This window comes from Fundulus heteroclitus, chromosome 4 (genome assembly GCF_011125445.2).
Source record: "Fundulus heteroclitus isolate FHET01 chromosome 4, MU-UCD_Fhet_4.1, whole genome shotgun sequence".
In the NCBI taxonomy this organism is placed as follows: domain Eukaryota; kingdom Metazoa; phylum Chordata; class Actinopteri; order Cyprinodontiformes; family Fundulidae; genus Fundulus; species Fundulus heteroclitus.
The window spans coordinates 1,423,381-1,445,352 of record NC_046364.1 but is presented as its reverse complement, the minus strand read 5'-3'; the positions used below and the strand labels follow the sequence as shown (position 1 = coordinate 1,445,352).

Below are 21,972 nucleotides of genomic sequence, written 5' to 3'. Positions count from 1 at the left end.
AGTAGTTTTGGGATATCCTTGGTTGCAGAAACACAATCCCCAAATCAATTGGTCGAACTTACGGATAGTCCTGGAGCTCATCCTGTCTGAACCAGTGTTTACAATCAGCTGCCTCCTCTCAGCCTCCCTGCTCTACCCAGTCTGTTTCAGTCCCAGACCTTTCCAACGTTCCCTGCTAATATCATGATCTTCAACAGGTATTTAGTAAGGAACGAGCTTGTTCTCTTCCTCCTCACCGCCCCTACGATTGTGCCATCAATCTTCATCCTGGTGCTCCTCTACCCTCAGGGTGTTTGTTCAACCTCTCCAGACTGGAGCGAGAGGCCATGGAAAAATATATTGACTCTCTCCAAGCCGGAATCATCCGACCTTCCTCTTCACCTCTGGGCGCAGGATTCTTCTTTGTAGCTAAGAAAGATAAAACCCTTCGTCCCTGTATTGATTACAGAGGTTTAAACCAGATAACTATCAAAAATAAATACTCTCTCCCACTCATCTCCTCCGCTATTGAACCTGTTCAACAAGCTACCATATTTTCCAAACTGGATTTACGCAACGCCTATCACCTCTTCCGCATTCGCAAGGGAGACGAATGGAAGACTCGGTTTGACTAACGCCCGGCAGTCTTTCAGAACCTGGTCAATGATGTTCTGAGGGATTTTCTCAATGTATTTGTTTTTGTATATCTGGACGACATTTTGATTTTTTTCAAAAAGCTTGGAGGAACACCACAATCACATCCGCAAAGTGCTTCAGAGACTGCTGGAAAACAGGCTGTATGTCAAAGCGGAAAAATGTGAATTTCATGTCCAATCCACAGTTTTTTTGTGTTTTGTGTTCGAGGGTGGACGGATGAAGACAGACCCAGGAAAGATTCAGGCCATTGAAGATTGGCCGACTCCTGACTCCCGTGAGAAACTCCAGCGCTTCCTGGGGTTTGCTAACTTTTATCGCTGTTTTGTCAGGAACTTTAGCCTCATTGCTGCTCCCCTCTCTGCCCTCACGTCGACAAAAAGACCCTTCATCTGGACTCCTGAGGCTGAAAGGGCCTTCTCAAACTCAAGAAAAGGTTTGTGAACGCACCCATCCTCATCCATCCTAATCCCCAAGCCCAGTTCACTTTGGAGATTGATGCATCTGATACAGGCGTTGGAGCAGTCCTGTCACAACGGGCTGAATCTGACAACAGATTGCATCCCTGTGCGTTCTTTTCAAAGAGGTTCACTCCTACTGAAAGGAATTACAACATCGGTGACCGGGAACTGCTTGCCATTAAACTTGCCCTGGAACAATGGAGACATTGGCTAGAGGGCACAGAACTCCCGGTTGTCATTTGGACAGACCACAAAAACCTGACCTACCTCCAGGGCGCCAAACGGCTCAACCCTAGACAATATCGGTGGTCCTTATTTTTCTCTCGTTTTAATTTAGCTATTACTTATCGGCCAGGTTCTAAGAATATTAAACCTGATGCCCTCTCCCGACAATATGCCTCTGATGACTTTGTTGATGCCCCTGAGCCCATTCTTCCCACTTCCTGCACTATAGGAGCACTCTCCTGGGACCTAGAAGGAGCTGTTCGTAGGGCCCTGCTCAGCGAGCCAGATCCTGGGGGGGGGGACCCCCGAACCGTCTTTACGTTCCCTCTTCCACTCGGTCTGCAGCCATTCATTGGGCGCATTCCTCAAAGTTCTCCTGCCACCCAGGGGTCAGTCGGTCTATTGGGCTTTTACGACGTTACTTCTGGTGGCCGTCTCTGAACAAAGATGTGGCAGAGTACGTAGCAGCTTGCCCGACATGTGTTCACAGTAAGAACAGTCACAAACCTCCCACACTCCTACCATCGTCTTTCCTTCTGTCAAGTCTCACCTCCGCTCCTGCTATAGAATCTGGAACCAGACTAAAGAAGCACTCCAACGCACTTCATTTCAAAACAAGAGACTTGCTGATCGCACGCGAACTCCAGCTCCCACTTATGTACCTGGGCAAAGGGTTTGGCTGTCATCCAGGAACTTTCCTCTCAAGGACTTCTCTAGAAAGCTTTCCCCCAGATTCTTGGGTCCTTACATTGTTGACTCTGTCATTAGTCCTTCCTCTGTGCGCCTTAGGCTGCCTTCCCATATAAGAGTTCACCCAGTCTTTCACGTTTCTCAAATAAGGCCTGTCCAGTCCAGCCCTTTGTGCCCTCCGGCCAAACCCCCTCCACCCGCCTGAACCATTGACGGACATCCAGCATTCACAATGCGTCGTATTGTGAGTGTTCGTCCTCGTGGGCGTGGCCATCAGTACCTGGTTGACTGGGAAGGGTATGGTCCTGAAGACCGTTCCTGGGTTCCCCGGTCCTTAATTCTTGACTCTTCCCTCATCACAGATTTTGAGCAGTCTAATGCCTCTTCTGCTCGTCCGCCAGGAGGCGTCCATTAAGGGGGGGGGGGGGGGGGGGGGGGTACTGTCATGTTCCATGTTTACCTGTAGTGTTTTGCCTCACCTCCTCCTTCCTCAGGGTGTGACAGGCAGGTTGGATCCTCAGCTGTGCCTCATCAGGTAATTGGTCAGGGTTTAAAAGAAGAGCCAGAGCCTGAAGCAGACGCCAGATGGTCTAATCACACCCTGTGGTAACCAGGTCCCAGAAGTACTCTCTGAGCTTAGATTGAGCTTCAACCCTCTGAAAGGACTAACCCTTTGACTTTTTCCTCTCACAGTTCCTCCTCGTGGATTGCTCCTCTTGTGAGTGGTTTATCTGGACCGCATCTGGGCCGCACGCTGGAACCAGCGGATCGCCCCTCCTTCTCTTCTCGGTCTGCCCCGCTCGCTGATGCTAATCTGAAGGCTCCTCTGACCCGTAATCCGTCTGTCCACCCTCCAACATTTTTCTCACTACTGGAACAAGTAAGCAGACCCACCTGTACCACCTACCATCTAATCCAGCCGTGCACTAACAACTCTTCCCTCTCCTAGTGTGGAACTGGACTTCCTTCCCCTGTGATTGCCCACTTATTATTGTTTTTTCAATAAACCCTTTTTGAACCCACAACTGGTCTGTAATTGCTGCCTGAAACTGAGTCTCAGCAAACAACATGACAAAGATAAGATAGGCTTTATTGATCTCACATTGGAGAAATTCACATGTCACATCAGCTCAGTTATCAGAAGAAGCAGGTGCCAAGTAGGACAAGGTGCATCAGGTATATACAATGTGTCCTCGTTATACCGTGGATCAAAAAGAAGTAGATAAGAAAATAAAGATACAAAATAGAAATAAGGCAGAGGATGTCTTCTGTACATTCACGGTAACTTATACGCGTGTGTATTGACATATATTGTCTAAGTCTGGCACTAAAGGAGCTGCTCAGCTCCTCTACAGTCTGGTGCAGGGGGTGGAAGGTGTTGTCCATGATGGATGTGAACTTGGACAACACCCTCCTCTCAGCCACTTCCTCCACAGAGTCCAGAGAGCAGCCCAGGACAGAAGTGGCCTTCCTCACCAGCTTATTCAGCCTCTTTCTGTCCCGCTCTGTGCTGCCAGGAGCCCAGCAGACGACAGCATAGAGGAGGACTGAGGCCACCACAGAGTCATAGAAGGTCTTAAGCAGAGGCCTGCTCACTCCAAAGGACCTCAGCCTCCTCAGGAGGTGGAGGCGGCTCTGGCCCTTCTTATACAGAGCATCTGTGTTATGAGTCCAGTCCAGCTTATTGTTGACGTGAACACCCAGGTATCTGAAACTCTCCACATGTTTCTATGTCCTGCCCCTGGATGTTCACAGGTGAGTGATGTGGGGGTCTTCTCCTGAAGTCCATCACCATCTCCTTGGTCTTACTGGTGTTTAAGCACAGATGGTTCTTCTCACACCAAAGTCCCTGATGACCGACCAGCACTCCAGCTCGTTTCCCTCAGACTCCCCTTAAACTCTGTTTAAAAATTAAAAATAACTTCATAAAAGCTTTCTGAGAAACGCCTTTCTCTGGCCTCACCCAGTTAGGGTCTGAATTTCAGGGTTTGAGTAGCAGTGCACATTTTGTATTTAGATACCTGATTCAATGGATTGGTTACAAATGCGCATGGGCTGCACAACGCGTTTTAGCTGAGAAAAATAATAGCCAATAATAATAAAAATAAATAATGGAAAAACAGAGGAAAAACAATAGTGTTCTCTGCTCACAGAGCAGAAGAACGGCATAGCCGTTCACCTATGCTGCGGGCTTGGTACTCTAAATATTTGATTATTATAATATTCCCTATAACATTATATAGCGTGACAGTTGTATCAATCATCTTCTAGCATAGGTGATTCTGCATGAAGGGAGGGGGGCCCCCAAATCAAATTCTGCTTAGGGCCCCCAAGAGGCTCGGGCCGACACTGCCTGGCAGCTACTTTCCTTTTACAGCAGTAAGGGTGTACTTAGTTTTGTTCCTTTAATATATAAACAGCTTCTCCATTTTATCTTCATCTCTGTCTGATGTAGGATTTTGTACAGTTTTGTTTTAAATCATTTGAGAAGATGATTTTTTTTTCACGTAAAACCTTGGGAAAAAAGTATTATTAAAAGAAGAATGAAGGAAAGGTGGCAAAAGCAATGGGAAGAAAAGAGAGGAAGATGGTTTTATAGGATTCAACGGAAAGTTGGAGAAATGAAGATAGCAGAAACAAGCAGAAGAGAGGAAACGGTTATTTCAAGACTTAGATTTAGACACACTGGATTAAATGACACACTATTCAAAATAGGGAAACATATTTCAGGCAGATGTGAATATTATGGACAAGAACAAACAGCAGAACATGTAGAGATTTATTGTCAGAAGTATGAAGAAGAAAGAAGGAATTTGGTTAGAAACCTTAGCAAGGAAAAAGTTAAATTTCAAATGGTGGATATTCTGCAGGAGAATTAAAAAATATGCTATCAATATTTATTTGAATATCTAATAACCGAAATAATTGTGAGGATTTAATATTTATAAATTTATATTTTATATAGATATAGAAATATAAGAATATTTAGAAACACAGTGGCATTTTGATCCACACTGCTCACCAGTTGGTGGCGGTAATGCACACCAAAAAATGTTTGTCAACCAGCAATAAACTCAAGAAGAAGAAAAAATCCTCGGTAATCCAGCAGGGGGCAGTGATGCTGCTCCTCGGCTGGGAAGTGTGCTGCTACAGTAGCAGAAGAAGAACTTTGGCGGGTCGTCTGATTCTTTGACGCTGCTGCTCTCCAAAAGGTACGTCACCGTTTCATTTAGCAGCGTTTTAGTCTGATAAAGGTTCTCTTTGGCTGAAGACCGGAGGTTCTGTCGGTTTCACGTCTTTTCTAGCGCCGTTGGTTTTTATTTCTGCTCATTTATCCGGAGTTTGTCGGCTATGATTTACTGTCAGGTTCGTTCAGCAGCCGGAGAAAGAAACCTTTTAACGCCGCCCTGTCCTCCGTGACGAGGCGAATGCTCGAACCCGACCCAATAAGTGGTTCCGAGTCCAGATGAGGTGCCAGGTCGGCTTTGGCAGAGTTTAGCGCCTTCATTGTTTCTGCGTGGTGCTGCCCCCTGGAGTCTATAAAAGGAACTGCAGCCCAAAACAAGCAGTGTAAACAGATTCTGGTTAAATCTGGCGATTTTAAACATTTCAGCTGAGGAAACATTGCTGACCTGCGACTGCTCTCAGGGGGGATTGCTGCAAAATCAATGACGCAAAGCAGTGAGTTTAGTTAGAAACTGGTTCATAAACTAGTTTATAAACTGAATGTTATGACTGAGATCAATTAGGAATGTTTGTAATTGACGGTGGAATGGTGGAAAAAATAAATGTCAGTTTTGGGGTTTTTCAGGCTTCAATAATTGTATTTTTTTCCATTGCCAAAATAAAACATGAAATGTTTTCAATAAATGATGCTCAACCCTAATAGGATTGATTATAATATTCACCCACTGGCCACTATATTAGGCACACCTTGATAAGCCTGGATCTCCTTTTATTCTCAGAGCCGGTTCCACCGCATCCTGCAGACGTTCACGTTTTCATTTCTGCAGACCTGAGAGATGCTCTCTGAGTTAATCCAGGATCTCCTGAACCGTTTAGTTTCCCTGCAGGTTACAGCCGCCGCCTTCGACCCACAGGGAGCCAGAATGAGCGACTTTGAGGAGGATGAAGCTTTCGCTGCTCTCCCTCCTCCTCACTCGCCCGGAGACGGAGGAGCTCAGACACACGGAGACCCTTTTGGAGAAGGTGAGAGGCTCAGATGTTCCTCACTCCAAAGTCCCGTCGTTCCTTTAAAGGTCAAAGGTGAACGTTGCTGTTTGTCTGATGCAGCTGAGGAAGGCGAGGTGTCCAAGCTGGCCGACGTTCCCGCCGTTAAGAGGAAAGTGGTGAAGAGGCCGCAGCCCAAGCTGGACTCCCAGAGGTGCCTCGCTCATTTTGACCCGGTCAGAGTCGCCTGCTGATTGGCTGAGTCGCTCACGTGTGACGTTGTTCCCCTCAGGCTGGTTTCAGAGCGAGGTCTGCCGGCTCTGCGCTCGCTGTTCGACAACGTTCGCTTCAGAGGGAAAGGACACGAGGTGAGAAATCAGCCGTCAGTAGATTTAGAGTTCAGCGGACGAAAAAGCCCTTTGTTCCTTAGAAAAAGGGTTTTGTTCTGATGTTAAAGTTCTGATGCCACGTGTTTCAGAGAAAACAGATGTTTGGGTCGTCTGTGCTTGACTGAGCGTTCTCCCATCAGGCGGAGGACCTGCGGCTCCTCATGCACAAGATGGAGAACTGGGCCCACAGACTCTATCCCAAGCTGCAGTTCGAGGACTTTGTCGACCGGGTGGAGAAGCTCGGCAGCAAGAAGGACGTTCAGGTGGGTGAAGCCGCACGTTCCTTCTGTGCAGAACGTCCACGGAACCTTTTCTCACGGTTCCTCTCCCCCGGTGCAGACCTGCCTCAAACGGATCCGGCTGGACATGCCGCTGACGCACGACGACTTCATGGATAAAGAAGGTAAGACGGGCGGGAAATGTCAGCTTAGGCCAAAGTAGCAGAACCTGCTGGGCAGAACCAAGCTGGAGTACCCGGTGAGAACTCAGGCGGGCGCAGGGAGAACATGCAGAGAGTCCAGGCTGGGATCTGAACCCAGAACCTCCTCGCTGCAAGGCAGCAACATTTATTCCCTGAGCTGAAGCCAATCATGAGATAATTTAAACCGTCGCTGACGTCTGATTGGTCAGCCTGCAAAGCAGATCAGCAGCAGACCAATCAGGTGGTCCGCTGTGCTGTTGGCCCCGCCCACTCAGTAATATTCATGGCTGACAGAAAATCATCTGCTGCGACTCAGGTTGCTAAAATGTTTTGATACTAAAACCTGAAATATTCAAAGATGCTCAGATCTGACCTAAAATCTTAAGCTTTATTTATAATGTGAAATTAAAATAGACATTTTTATAAAGGCGGAGCTAAAACTAAAGTTCAAAGTTTGAGGAGAGCGACGGTTCCTGAGATCCTTCCTGCCGTCGTCTGCAGGAGCCGAGGAACCGCCGCCTGACGAGCGACGGTCTGAGGATCCGTTCAGCGAGATCTCCTTTAACGAACCCGGAGGACCGATCCACTCCACTCCTGCCCCCCCCACCGCTCCTCCTCCTCCTCCTCCTCCTTCCTCCCTGACGGAGGAGCAGCGGCTCCGGATGGAGCTGAACCGGCAGCGAGCGCTGGAGAGGAGACTCGCCCGGCAGCAGCAGACGGGTGAGAACGCTCTGGGTTCCTTCCTTCAGAGAAAGGAGACGACTATAGGTTTATCTGTCCTTGTTTCCTTTCCTATCCTCGTTTCCTTTCCTACCCTCGTTGTTTCCTTTCCTATCCTCGTTTCCTTTCCTACCCTCGTTGTTTCCTTTCCTATCCTCGTTTCCTTTCCTACCCTCGTTGTTTCCTTTTCCACTGTCCTTGCTTCCTTTCATCCTGTCGTTTCCTTTCCTACCCTCCTTGTTTCCTCTCATTCCCTCCTTGTTTCCTTTCCTACCCTCCTTGTTTCCTCTCATTCCCTCCTTGTTTCCTTTCCTACCCTCCCTGTTTCCTTTTCCACTGTCCTTGCTTCCTTTCATCCTGTCGTTTCCTTTCCTGCCCTCCTTGTTTCCTCTCATTCCCTCCTTGTTTCCTTTCATCATGTCCTTGTTTCCTTTCCTACCCTCCTTGTTTCCTTTTCTACTGTTCTTGTTTCCTTTCCTACCATCCTTGTTTCCTCTTCTACCCTTATTGCTTCCTTTCATCCTGTCCTGCTTCCTTTCCTACCTTCATTGTTTCCTTTCCTACTGTCCTTGCTTCCTTTCCTGCTGTCCTTGCTTCCTTTCCTACATTCCTTGTTTCCTTTCATCCTGTCCTGTTTCCTTTCCTACTGTCCTTGCTTCCTTTCCTGCTGTCCTTGCTTCCTTTCCTGCTGTCCTTGCTTCCTTTCCTACATTCCTTGTTTCCTTTCATCCTGTCCTGTTTCCTTTCCTACTGTCCTTGCTTCCTTTCCTACTGTCCTTGCTTCCTTTCCTACACTCCTTGTTTCCTCTCCTCCTGTCCTTGTTTCCTTGCATCTTTGACATTAAGGACCCAGAACTCTGGGAACCGGGTCAGTAGTTCGACCCGGTTCCTTTCTTGGTTCCGGTTTGAACTTTTTTCTCTGAGTTCTGAGACTCTGGATCTTTACGGTTCTGTGTTCTGTAGTTCCAGAACCTGTTGGACCAGGGAACATCACGGCGTCATCACCAGAACCGGAGCCCGGCTCGATTCCCACAGCAAATGTTCTGAATGGTTCTGCTGAGGAGGAGCTGGGAGACCCGGACCGGTCCAGCAGCACCCAGCCCACTCCGGCCACAGAACCGGATTCTCCTGCAGAACCCGCTCAAGGTGAGAACGAGCGGCGCAGGAGTCCAGAACCTCCTGTCCTCAACGGTTCTGCTGAGCAGAAGCAGAACCCAGGAGAGCAGTTGGACCCGGATCTGTCCAGCACCACACACTCCTCTGAGGTTCCTCCAGAACCACTGAATGAGTCCGCTCAAGGCGGAACCGCGAGTCCAGCTGAAGAGCTTCCTGTCAGTGGTTCTGCAGACCAGAAGAACCAGGAGAACTTGGACCTGGATCTGTCCCCCAGCACTCAGAACCGGGCCCTCCTGTCGGGTCCGAGCTCAGAACTCCTGAGAATGAACCCTGAGGCGTGTTAAAAAGTCTGCAGGTCCGGGTTCTGTTGGTACCTTCTGTGTAGTCCGGTTCCAGCCACTGGACCTCTGCATCAGAACCCTGCAGGTCCAAACAGCCTCTGCCAGATTCAGGGCGACCAGAACTGAACCTTGAAGGAAAGGTTCTGGTCGTGTGGTATAAAAACCTGGTTCTGGTTTCTGTGAATAGATGTTAGGATATATCGGGTTTCTTTGGTGGCGGTACCGGCTGTAAGAAACAGAACCAGTCAGGTTTAGTTGTTTTAATGTAAAAATGTATAATAATAATAATAAACAGTTGGTTTTAAATGAAACCGGGTCAGAATCAGAGTTTGTTCTACCGCCGGTTTTGTCTTAGTTCCAGAACCAGAACATTTCTCTCCTTGGTTCTGGTGGGTCTTCTCCTCTGACTTCAGGGTGGTTCTGCAGCAGGCGAGCGGTCCAAACCCGGGCGGCGCCTCTAGACGCTGGCGGCGCAGACCCTCGCGGCCGCGTCCGGGTCCATCAGCGCCAGCTCTCGGATCTCCTCCAGGATGGAGTACAGGTTGGGGGTTCTGCTCTGCCGGTACTCCCGCTCCTCCCTGGAGAGTTTGGGTCGGTGCTGCGCCGCCTTCTCCTGCGCCTCCTCGGCCAACCGGACCACCTCCTGGACCAGCTGGCTGCGGCCCTGCGAGCCGGGCTTGGGCGGCGCCGGCCCGCGGTGCGGCTTGTTGCTGATGACCTCCAGGTTCAGGGTGTCGGCGTGGCAGTTTGTGGACAGGACCGAGATCCGGACCTGAAGGGCGGGACAGAAAGTACCGGTTAGACGACGGGACCAGAAGGGAGCGGGTTCCTGACCCGACCCGTTGGGGTTCTTTTGTGTCCTGGACGGGTCGGACTGGTTTGACCAGAACACCGCAGGAACATGATTTAGAATTCCGGCCCAGTTTGGTACCGAGTTAATATCCAGGTCCAGATAAACGGGAAAATGTTTGGATTTTAAGAATTTTTTTTCTCTGTTTTGAAGCTAAATCCCAGAAATCCGGTCGTTTTTATGTATAAATATTAAAAAGTTCTGCATCAGGTTTAAAGCCCGACCCGAACCGAAATATGTTCCTGTTAACATTTTTTAATGGGTTTGAATCTGGGGAAATGAGGAATGTTCTGATAGAACCTCTCTAGGAACCCGATAATGTGTTCCAGTCAGAATCTGAGCCCGGTTCTGCTCCATTCTGACCCAGAGCAGCAGGTCCAGTTTTCCCACTGAAAGCAAAGTTTCCAGGTGTGACCCGAAGTTCTTCAGGACCTTCTGAACCGAGACGTCCAGGTTCCCTTCTTCCATGGACATCTCGTTAACTTTGATCCATCAGAACCGGGCCGATATTGGACCATCTGCTCTGTAGAGGTGGGTGGAATAGAAAGATTATTGGTTTTTCATCAAGCCGAGTTTCAAATTCAGCCAAATACTGAAATATCTCTTTTACTAGGAATGTTTAGCCCCTATTTTCACAAAAATATTGTATTTGGCTATGTATTTTTGTAATGTTTGTTTGTGATTTATTGTAAGTTATTTGATTGAAGATTTCTTGAGTTTACAATATCAAAATTACATAATTACACCCAAGTTATACATATACTAGCGTTTCTTATTTTCTTTCCTCATTGCTTCGTGTCGCTGAAAACCTTGAAAACCCAAAATTAGAAATAACTATTTTGGTATATCGCCTGTAGAAGACATCAGTGGATCTGTTTTTGTTTTATTGCAGCCAGGAGCAGTTCACACTGCGACCACTAGATGGTGGTAAAGCACTACTAATAGCATCCTCAGTGTGAGTGGCAACATTTATAACATTTATTCACCACCATGGCTGCATGAAGCTAAGCTGCATCGCTCTTCTATAATTAGCGCCTTATTAGTTTCTAATATTGCAACTTTCCAACGATTGATTCTAAGTTTAACTTTCTTCCCTCTCCTGCTGTTTCCATGTCTGTGAAATGACTTTTCGCCCAGATGAAGGCATTTATCGTGGCGTTTTCTCACCGTGATGTGGTCGAACAGCCTGAAGGTGGCGCTGCCGCAGCCAGACGTGGTGACGATGTGGTCCGGGTACCGCCGAACGGAGCCGCTCTGCCACTCGCAGGTACCGTCGGGGCCCGTCGTCGCCACCTGGCCCTCTTTGTTCCTCATGTAGACGGGGCCCTTCACTCCATACCTGCAGACAACAGCAGCCGATCAGAACCAGAACCGCCTCTGTTAAAAACCCTGAAACAAGAGGCTGGAATAAATTGGGAGAATTCTGCAGAACTTGATGTTTTTCACTGTCAGGCACGGTGATGGCAGCATCATGCTGAGGGACTGATAAGCGGTTTTTCTAAGAACCCCAGAATGTTTCTGCTGATCAGAACCTTCCTGTCAGACGCTGCGGCTTTAAGACGCTCCTTACTCTGGGATGAAGACCAAGACGCCGTTGTCTCGGATGGCGTAGATGACGCCGTCGGCCACGCAGCGCGGGTCCGTCGCAGGATCTCGTTCTTTGAAGAAGAGGCACTGAAACAGTCCGACGGAAAGTTTCTGTGCTCGCTGGGCCGCCTGCGAACGCCACACAGAACCCAGAGAACGTTCAGACAACACAGAACCACGTAGAGGCGGATCCAACCAGCGGTTCTCACCCGGTTCCTGTTGTTGATGTGCTCGGCCAGCTCCTCCAAGTCTTTGTTGCCGGCGGGCGTTTTGCCAGGCTCCGCCCCCTGTTCCAGCAGCAGGGCGGCGGTCAGGAGGCGGTGGACCACCATGTCGGCGTAGCGGCGGATCGGGGAGGTGAAGTGCGTGTAGCGGTCCAGAGCCAGACCTGCCGTCCAGAGATAAATCAGTCAGGGAGAGAACCGGAGTGTGGAGAACGGCGGACGTCACCCGGTTTACCGTAGTGGTAGAACTGGTCCTCCGGCTGAGCGCCGGTGGAGAAGTACACCGCCTGGGACATGGCCTGGGTGGCCATCATCCTCAGGAGCCTGTTCACCAGCGGGTCCTGGGGGTCCACGGCCCGGTCCAGAGAGTCGGCTAGGGCCTTGTTGGTCCTGCAGGAGCAGAAAACCCAGATTCTGAAGGTGGTGGAGTTTTAAAGCGTCTCATGGAGGTAAAAACAGTTGTTAGATGTTCTGGTGGACAACAGATTCATGGTTCCAACTAAAACATAATTATCTCTACAGAACCGTTAGAACAGGGGTGTCCACACTTTTCAGTACATTGGCCAAAACAGCATTGGATAGCTGTTACTATGAAACTAAAGATAATGTTAAAAGTGTTTATTAAAAGATGAATACTTTGTGGTGTATTTAACATTTTCAATTGTAGGATTTTAACTTTTCTGTTAAATTAAAAACTAAATTATTCCATCTTCATCAGCCTCCTGTGCAGTTGGACCAGGTCTTTGTTGAAATGTAGTCGGGGGGGGGCCACCCAAAATCAGCACAGGGGCCACAAATGGCCCCCGGGCCGCACTTTGGACCTGCGCCCACCTGGTGTCGATGGTGAAGCCTCTGGCCCGGCCCGTCTCCACCAGCGGTCTGAACAACTCCTGGCGTGGCGACGGGTGACGCCTCAGCAGGGCCTGATAGGGAAAGGCTTCCTGGATCTTGCGCGCCACCCAGTGGTTGGCGTAGATCATGCACTCTGCCACGGTCTCATGGACCTCCAGTGGCTGGCGAGGAACCAGCGCAGTAATGTTCTTCTCCTCGTCCAGCTGGGCCCGGACCTGTGGAGGAGGAACACGTCACTGGATGCTGCTGGGAAGGGTTGTTCTTCTGGACCCGGCAGCAGACCCGTGTTACCGGACCACGGCATGAACGTTTGGGCCAAAATCAATCATCGACCCTGTAGGGATGAACGATTTTGGAAAATAATCTAATTGCGTTTTTTTTTTATATTACATTTTAATGCAATTTTTTCCCCCAGTTTAATTTCTTGTCTTTTTAAACATATACAAACAACAAATCAATTTGTTTCCTCGCCATGTGGATTAGGTGCTAAAAGACCCGCAGCATTTAAACTCTGAGCAGAAATGATTGCGTTCTGCCTACAATATATTTCAATCAAAATTGCAATTTTGACTTTTCTAGGCATTAACCACAAGCAACAAAAATGGCCTCTAAATGAAGATGTTTGTAAACAAAGACTATTTAAAAACAAGAACTTTTAATGTTTCTATTAATCAGAATATTATTCAAGAGAACAGCTTTTAGTTGATTTGGACATCAATCCTTGTTGAACATAAAGTGCAAAGTCCAACCAACAAACAAGTCTATGTATTATACTGATTTAACAGTACTTAATGCTATGTATGATTATATATAACTCTAAAACAAGTAATAAAATTAGAATATCTCACTGCTGCAACTGTCTTCACTTCCATGTGGATGCAAACCCACTTTTTACTGACACTAAAGGACGCGTCTGATTCACTAATTGTTACATAGCCAAACATTGCAGACCTCTGCGATTTGGAAATTGCGTTTTTTAAAATCGCGATTATATTGAAAATGCAATTAATTGTTCAGCCCTACGACCCTGTCGTCTGAAGTCCATTAAACGGATGTGAACCATAAACCAAAAGAACAGAACATCAGGATACAATATATAAAATGATTGAAAGCAGTTCAGCACCACGGATAGCGACCACCTCATCTTCAGACATTAAGTTAGAACCTGGAAATCCCCGAAGTAAAACACAGAAATCTGGGCTGAATGTTCACACAAACCACCACAAGCTCAGTTAAAACTATACGCAGCTGCATCAAAAAGCAAAAACCCAGAAACGGCTCTGTTATAACGGTTATAACCCCACAGAGCGTCTCAGCTGAACCCAGTCAGCTCACAGACGGATAAAGTATCAGTTCACCCAGAGATTTACCTCTTTTCACACAACCTGTAGCTGAAAGGAGCGCCAGACGCACAGGTGTGTTCATCTCCAGGCTGCCGTGAAGCAGCGCAGGTGCGACTGGGTGGTCCTGCTCAAGTCCGACCACGATAATGTTGTCGGCCTTATTTCCTGCGTTTTGTTTTGTTCATATTCGGCTAAATGTTGACATGTGTAACAGACACGTTTAGCAACCCCTGATCCCTCAGAAACGTCGTACATCAGAAGATTCCCAACAGAGAAGTGAAAGGTAGCCAGAGTTTCCCAGCAGGACAGTTTTGTTACCCGTCCCGTAAAATACGCCGTCGTACTTTTGGTTAATGTCGCGTCCGTTTTGAAGCAATGTTGTTTCCGTATTTTGATAAATGTCAGCAAACACGTCACCCACACTAGTAAATCAAGTAGATTCCTCCTGAATGTTTCTTTGTTTAGCTGAGCGGTTGTTTGACGCGGCTCAGAGCTCCTTTTAAGGCTCTCTAACAGCAAAGCTAGACACAGCGAGGCGTCAGTGGGACAGACGTGACCGGGGCCAGATCCCAGCTGCCGTCCAGTTTAAAAGCAGCCTGGAGAAAGCAGCGATGAGATGTTGTTGTAGACCGGAAAAAGACGGAGTGGAGTTTTAGACGCTTATTTTGTCAATCAACTGGAATGGATTCTTTCTGGAAGCAAGAGAAACAACAGGGCCCATATTTTTGTAAATGTGAGGGCGTCCAATCAGATAGCTTTCCTGAAGCCCCGCCTCTGGATATGACATCAGTTGATCTTGTTTTAACTTAATCAGAGCATCAAAGAACCTCCATAAAATACAAGATAATTTGTTGGGGGAGATAAAAAAAAAATCAGTTTTCATCTTAAAGGCTCAGATCTGCCTTTTGGACCTGAGGTAGTTTTCTTCGTTTGTGCCGCCAGAACCAGACGGAACATCTTAAATGTTGGATTTTTGCGTTAAGAACTAAAATCTTAAATACTTTGTCCTGATCAGCAGATCCTCTCTGTGATTTAAAGCATCAAACTCTTTTTTTTTTTTAAGCGTGGCAGGTTTTGATATAAGCCTGCAGCAGGAACCAATCAGAGCTCAGCGTTTCCACTTCCTCTTTATTTCCACCAACCGCGCAGCTGGAAGGTACCGACCTAGAGAACCCCTTCCTACCTCCACCCCCTCCAGCTCCAGCGCTCCTCCCCGGTCCCTCTGAGCCCGGAGGTGTCTGGCGACGTGCGTCAGCTTCTCCAGCGCCTCGGTGAGCTCGCTCAGCTTGGCGTGCCGCTCCTCCGGGTCGAGCCGGGCCAGCTCAGGAACTTCTGCCTCCTCCCCGTTGAGCAGCGCCTGGGCCAGCTCGTAGTGGAGCTGGTAGGAGGACCGGATCAGGGTCCGACCGAACCACACGCTGGTGACGGCCAGGCTCTGAGCGTCCAGCTCCCAGAGGACGCTCACGGCGTACCTGGAGACGAGAGGACGGCGTTGGAGGCAGCAGAGGAGTCAGAGGGGAGAAACACGGAGTCCGCTCACCTGTCCACTCCGCCCAGCAGCGAGCACAGGTCGGCGCTGAGCACACCTGGCAGCATGTCGTAGCGCCGGTCCGCCAGGTAGTAGGTGGTGGCTCTGAGAGGAGAACACAGCAGATTCAGAGGGTCCAACGTGATTTAGATACAACAACGATAAATAAACAGTTCAGCCGGTCACTAAACAGCCACTTATTCAACGTCTGCATCTGAGGAAAAAGGACCCAGACCTCCCTCTCCTCAGCAGCACCGCAGATCTTCCTGAGAGATCCCAGAAATCTAGAAAACACGTCATGCATTTGTCCGTAGAACCGCCTTTGGCTGTAGAGCTTCTGGACTTCTGGTCTCCACCAGCTTTGAGCAACGGACTAAAACTTTAGGCCCACCGTCTAGAACAAGTCCAACTCAGCCCGGTTTTCAAGTCCTACTACAGATTCTCAGTAGGATTCAGGCCTGGACTTTGACTAGGCCATTCTAACCCAATCATAACGTGTTCAGGGAGGTTCTCCTGGTGGAAGGAGAACCTCCACCCCAGTTTCAGGTCTTCTGCTGCCTCTAACAGGTTCTCCTCCAGGATGGTCAAGAATTATCTTCTTATCTGACCTTCTTCCCACAGCATGATGCTGCCACCACCGTGTCCCACTGCGGGTTCAGGCTGCTTGCTTGTCACTTTTGGTGTCCTCTAAGCAGAAGACCTTCTTCCACAGGTTCCCTGCAGCTTCTCGTCTCAATAGTTTACCACTAATAGTCGTTCTGTGGACAGATCCACCTGAGCTGCTGGTCTCTGCAGCTCCTCCAGAGCCACCATGGTCCTCCTGCTTCTCTGATCAATGCTCTCCTGGTCCAGGTGGACGTCCATGTCCTGGTAGGTCTGCAGGTGGTCCATCCTCTCTCCAGGTCCACATGATGATCAGAGCTCTGGGAGGTTCTGTAGAACCTGACCTGCTGTAAACTGGACCAGAACCTCCTCCCTGACCCGTCCTTGTTCATCACTGGTTCTTCTCTAATGTTCTCTGAAGAACCTCTGAGTCCAGGAGCAGAACATCTGCAGTTAAATAACACACAGGAACCCCACAGGAACCCCCGGTTCTGACCCATCTGCAAAGACACGTAGACCACCCAGCCCAGCCGACCGGCGCTCACCTGGACCGGGCTTCCAGGTCGGTGAGCGAGCCCTCGCTGACGAAGTGAGTGACGTCGGCGATGTGGACCCCCAGCTCCAGCAGCTCCCCGCCGGCGAGGCGCCGCACCGACAGCGTGTCGTCCACGTCCTCGCAGCCCCGCGGGTCGATGCTGAACACCAGGTGGGTCTCCCTGAGGTCCCGGCGCCGGCCCGCCTCCACAGGGTCCACGGACCACGGCTGCTCCGGCGAGTTCAGCGGCATCTCCCTCAGCTGCCAGCAGGAGCAGAGTCGGGTTTTCAGCAAACGGCAAACGTCTCTGAACCCGGATGTTCTGAGTCGACCCGGTTCACGGACAGAACGTGTCTCGATCGGGAGCTAACGGCGGTTCCGGTCCACCTGTGCTTCTGAGAACGGCGCCACGTGGATGCAGTTCTCCAGGAGGATGGTCTGGACCTCGGTCTCCAGCTCGCCGGCTCGACCCAGAACCCGCACGCTGTGTCCGTTGGGATAGAGCGAGGTGCTGGGCCAGGAGTCGATCCGCACCACCACCCGGTGGTCCTGCAGGGGCAGCGGACCGGGACAATTTACAGAACCGGACCCGGGTTCCACTTTTCACAGATTCTGATCCAAACCAAATAACTTCAGCATCATTTACGGCTTTAAATCAAATCTCTCTTCATGTCTGAATAAAACTGATCGTATGTTAAAGCAGCCAGAATGGACCAGAACCGACTCTGAACCGTCCTTTAATCAGCGACCCACCTGCAGATGGACCTTCAGCCTGTGGAAAATATCAATCAGTGATGTTTTTAATCGGCTTCACTGACGAGTTTGGATCAGCAGGAAGTTCTGGTTCTGATGAAAATCATCCATCAGGAGATCATCTAAAATAATCTCTTGCCATGACCTTTGACCTTTATTCTCCTATCTGAGGCCTGCAGAGTCTGACCCGGAGCGGTTTGGGTCTCTGATCTGGGCCAGAACCTGCTGTGACATCCGCATCCTGCTTGGATTAGGATTAACAGACAGAAACCAGAATTAAACCAGAACAGAACCGGGACTGGTACCAGGTCATCATCTGGGATTAGAACCAGAACCAGGACCAGGAAGGAACACCTGTACCTGTCCACATGTTGTATAAATCGTTAAGGCTTCAGAACCGGACCTGCAGAGCGTCGGCCTGCTGGGTGCTGATCCGGATCTTGGGGATCCGGCGGTCCCAGGGAACGGCCAGGATCCGCTGGCTGTTCCTGCTCTGGTTCTGGGTTCCGTCCCTGGGGGGGAACGTCACCACGTAGTCCCTCCAGTTCCTCTGCAGGATCCCCACGACGCGGCCTGCCGGTTTCAAACGGACATCAGAACCGGCGCAGACCCAAACGGGCAGAACCCAAACAGAACCCGCTCCCACCTGTGGGCATGGGCTTGGTCTCGCCGTCCTCGCCGCTCTTCTCCTCCGCCTGGCCCTCCGTCAGAGCCGTCACCTTCCCTCGCCACTCGCTCCTCGGCAACAGCTCCACCGCCACCGCGTCGCCGTGCACGGCCCGGTTCCGACTCTTAGAACCGAACACCAGCACGCCGCCGCTCAGATCTGAGGAAGAGGAGAGGAGCGGTGACTCCAGCGGTTCTGCTGCGGAGAAGCAGGTTCTGCCCACAGGAAGCCGGATCTCACCGGGGTTCTTGGAGGACAGACCCTCGTTGGTGACAAGCGCTTCGTTCTGGGCCCGGTGTTTGCTGACGTTCAGGGTTCCCTGGCAGAACACGAGCAGAAGGTCCAGTCAGCTAGAACCCGTATCTTGGACCTGGGACAGCACAGGTGGGTCCAAACCTGAATGAAGCGTCCAGATTTGATCCCCGCCTCCAGAACCTCAGCAGGCAGATGTTCTGAGAACTCTCTGCTGGAGTCCTCGGCCTCCTTCTCCTGCAGCGCCTGAGAAATGGAGGCGTAGAGCTCATGGGCCGCCTGCAAACCGGGCCAGAAGTTCTGCAGGTAGTCCTGAAACCATAAAGACCAGAAGGTGTGAAGAAGGTGGAGAACATGTAGGAGGCCGTCTACAGTCAGATGGTTGGAGGTCCTGGAGCCGCCCTCCACCTCCAGCCTGGACCTATGATGACCAAACCCCGCCTAGTCTCGCCGGTCCAAAGCCCGGCCCAGACGGCTCTGGTTCTGTACCTGGAAGCTGATGACGAACACTCCGGAGTTGAGGCTGCTGAAGCGAGACACGGCTTCCTGGTCCTCAGTGACCATCACCACGCTCATCATCCCGGCCAGGTGGTGGTAGTACCACGCTGCTGCGGCGTACACACACCTGCACACACGGGCCGGGCCGCATTTAGAACACCTGGCCCGGCCGGTTCTGGCCGCCCCGCCGGTTCTGGCCGCCCGGCCGGTTCTGGCCGGACCTCCTGGGAGGACTCACCTGCTCTGCCACCTCTCCTGGCTCTCTCCTTTCTCTCTGGGGCGGTAGGAGTACTCCTGGAACTCGTTGGCAAACAGGACGCAGTCGTGCCGCGGGTCCCTCAGCAGACTCCTCAGTCGGTTGTAGAACCTGCAGAGACGAACGGAACCGGACCGAGGATCAGAACCCTGAGATGTTCCGGGAGTCAGGAGCGATCAGCAGAGTGGATCTCGGCGTTTAGAACCAGAACAACTAGATTCTAAACGAACAAGGAATTAAAAAATCAGCAGAAACTGCAGAGAGCAGGAAACTTCACGCCTTCGGGGTCCGAAGTGACGATCCAAAAGAACCCGGACCGGTCCTCAGAACCGATGGCTCAGAAAGAACAGGAAAAAATCCTGGGTCGGGTTCAGCTTTCCCCGGGTCTCAGCTGTGTCAGCAGAACCGCATCTAATGAGGCCGACCCAGGAGGTGCAGATATCCCAGCAGAACATCAGGCGGCTCCTCCCCAGCTGCTGCCGCCTCATCAGGAGCGGGTTCTGGCTCGGTTCTGGTTGGGTCCGGTCGTCTGGGGGATCCTGCAGCGTATCAGAGGAACAAAGCCATCTGGTCTCCTACCTGCGACCCTTGCTGTGCAGAGCCTGGCAGGCCGTCTGCGTGAACACGACGCCCTGCAGCTCCGTCAGCTCCAGAACCTCCAGGAAGTTCACCACCACCTCGGCGTCCGGCACCACGTAGTGGGTCAGATCTCCGGGCAGAACCTTTCCATCTGGGCGGGAAGTTCACCGTTAGCAGATGAATAACATTTAAATCACAAGACGTAAAAACTTTAGAAAGAAGACAAATGTTTTTAATCGCTGTGAGCCGACAACTCCTTCCACGGCCCATGAGCAACGGCTAGATGTTAAACCCTCAATTTACAATCAGATCCAGGGAGACAAGAAAAGTTTAAGATGGTTCTGGTTCCAGTAGGAGACCCAAATGTGCCCCTCTGATCACAAGAAAGGTTCAGGTGTTCGGGGACATCATGGTGGACTGAGAGGGTGCCGACCCAGAACCCACACCTCTAATCTGGACTCTAGTCTGGACTCTAATCTGGACTCTAGTCTGGAGGAACATCTGATGGTCAGACGAGCTGCTTGGACACAACGACCAGAGGAGTCCAGGCGAGGGTTGCATCTCCTGCTGAGCACGGCGGTGGTAGCATCAGGCTGTGGGCCGTTCCTCGTTAATCTATTAAAGGAGAACCCAGCCTCTAGATTCTCCAGATCCTCCTCAGACCAACAGCTGGATGGTAAAAGCTGGAACCGGTCGGGTATTCCAACAGGACAACGACCTAAATTGGTCGTCATGAATCAGGTTAAAGTTGGAACAACCTTCACGGAGCTCCAACCTCAACCTGGATGCTTATAAAAAACTGGTTGGACCACAAAACTAATTCTACCAAAGTAGTCAGAACCCAGACGGGTGGATCAGATCAAATGCAAAAGTTATTCTAAGAGAATTTCACCGCGTCTTATAGGGCTGTGCATAAAAATCGATACAAACATTAATATTTATGTTTTTAAAAACGATTTAATATCGATATTCTGGCTTTGAATATCGATACACCTCCCATCCCCTAGGGGGCGTTATTACAGCCATTACTGTTCACAGCGAGGAGAGATGAATTTGCAGGACGGCGGACAGGATTTTAGAAGCGCCTTCGTCCCTAAAATCAGACCAAATGCACTTTATTTCCCTGTTAATATATCAGTGTTCAATAAATTGAACATAAATATAATATTTGGCTTGTTTTGTTGATTGAATGACTTTGAGCATTAATTTGAAAGTAAGAAATATCGATATTGGAGTCAAATCAAGCTGAGCTGTGTATCGATAATCGTATCGTATCGGCTCCTCCTAAATGATACCCAGCTCTAGCGTCTTATGGTCCAAACCCGGTTTTAATAAATCACATAACGACCAAAACCAAAAAGACTTGGACCCAACCGGCAGGAACCATAAACAGCGGCTTGTACGTGGTTCTGTAGGTTTGTCTTATAGTTCTGTGGTTTCTTTTTGGTCAGTAAGAGGTCCAGTTTGTAATTTAATCTTTAAACAATCATCCTTATAGGTTGTCTGGGGCAAAGCGCGCCCCCTGCTGGCAGCAACTTCTTGCTCACAGTGAAAACCAGGAAACTTTACATTTATTTAATTATTTTTTTGTTCCAGTCCAAATGAAACCGGTCCGGATGTGGTTCTGTCCCCTGGACCTGATCTGAGACGAACCGGACCTCCAGATCCAGACCCAGCGCGCTCCTGCAGCCCTCACCGTTGTCACAGCCCGCCTGGCACAGGGAGCTGAAGCAGGGCACCCGCTCCCGCAGGTAGTGCTCCCGAACCACCCGAACCTTCCGGCCCCGGCTGCTCTTCAGGTGCAGAACCTTCTCGGTCTTGATCATGCTGAGGACGCCGCTGCGCAGCTAAACCAGGAACTCTCACATGTAAACAGCGCGCAGCCAGGCGGCGGACTCGGGACGTGCTGACGTCATGACGTCCTGCCTGGTGCGTTCAAGTGCTGTCGGACAGGAGGACGTTCAGAAAACTGTTGGTTTCTTAAAAAGCAAAATAAAAAAAATATTCAAAGCTTTTCAAGCCTTCTTAAGGAAATTATTATTATTCCAGATCTAATAAACTGCATGAACCAAAGTAAAATATTCAGATTATGTTACTTTTAAAGGCATACTATGCAACATTTTTCAGTTAATTAATGTGTTCCATACCGTTTTGGATGATTAAATGAGTCATTTCAGGTCGAACAAAGGTTTTCTCGGCCGCCCTGGTGGTCTGTGGGGGAAATACCGTACTTGCAATTGCAGGAGCTCTCGGCCCGCACCCACCATAGACATCATATA

General features: G+C 49.8%; 2 protein-coding genes across 2 annotated transcripts; one reads left to right on the top strand and one right to left on the bottom strand.

Annotated features, from left to right (window-relative positions):
• Positions 1-5,662: 5,662 nt before the first annotated feature.
• Positions 5,663-9,477, top strand: tipin (timeless interacting protein). The gene is made up of 7 exons (XM_036135836.1): positions 5,663-5,690; positions 6,072-6,393; positions 6,472-6,547; positions 6,709-6,831; positions 6,908-6,971; positions 7,491-7,709; positions 8,673-9,477. Exons 1-7 carry the CDS (start codon positions 5,678-5,680, stop codon positions 9,167-9,169), a joined length of 1,314 nt encoding a protein of 437 aa, XP_035991729.1. The 5' UTR covers positions 5,663-5,677; the 3' UTR covers positions 9,170-9,477.
• On the bottom strand, positions 9,415-21,608 carry dis3l (DIS3 like exosome 3'-5' exoribonuclease). Its single transcript, XM_012882133.3, has 18 exons — positions 21,390-21,608; positions 19,694-19,844; positions 19,097-19,225; positions 18,850-18,985; positions 18,505-18,672; positions 18,349-18,427; positions 18,088-18,267; positions 17,845-18,014; positions 17,076-17,237; positions 16,699-16,949; positions 15,563-15,655; positions 15,206-15,494; positions 12,659-12,894; positions 12,063-12,217; positions 11,813-11,991; positions 11,587-11,732; positions 11,184-11,355; positions 9,415-9,938 (listed from the first exon to the last, which is right to left on the bottom strand). The coding sequence occupies exons 1-18, from the start codon at positions 21,517-21,519 to the stop codon at positions 9,624-9,626; spliced, it is 3,141 nt and encodes a 1,046-aa protein (XP_012737587.2). The 5' UTR covers positions 21,520-21,608; the 3' UTR covers positions 9,415-9,623.
• Positions 21,609-21,972: the final 364 nt, after the last annotated feature.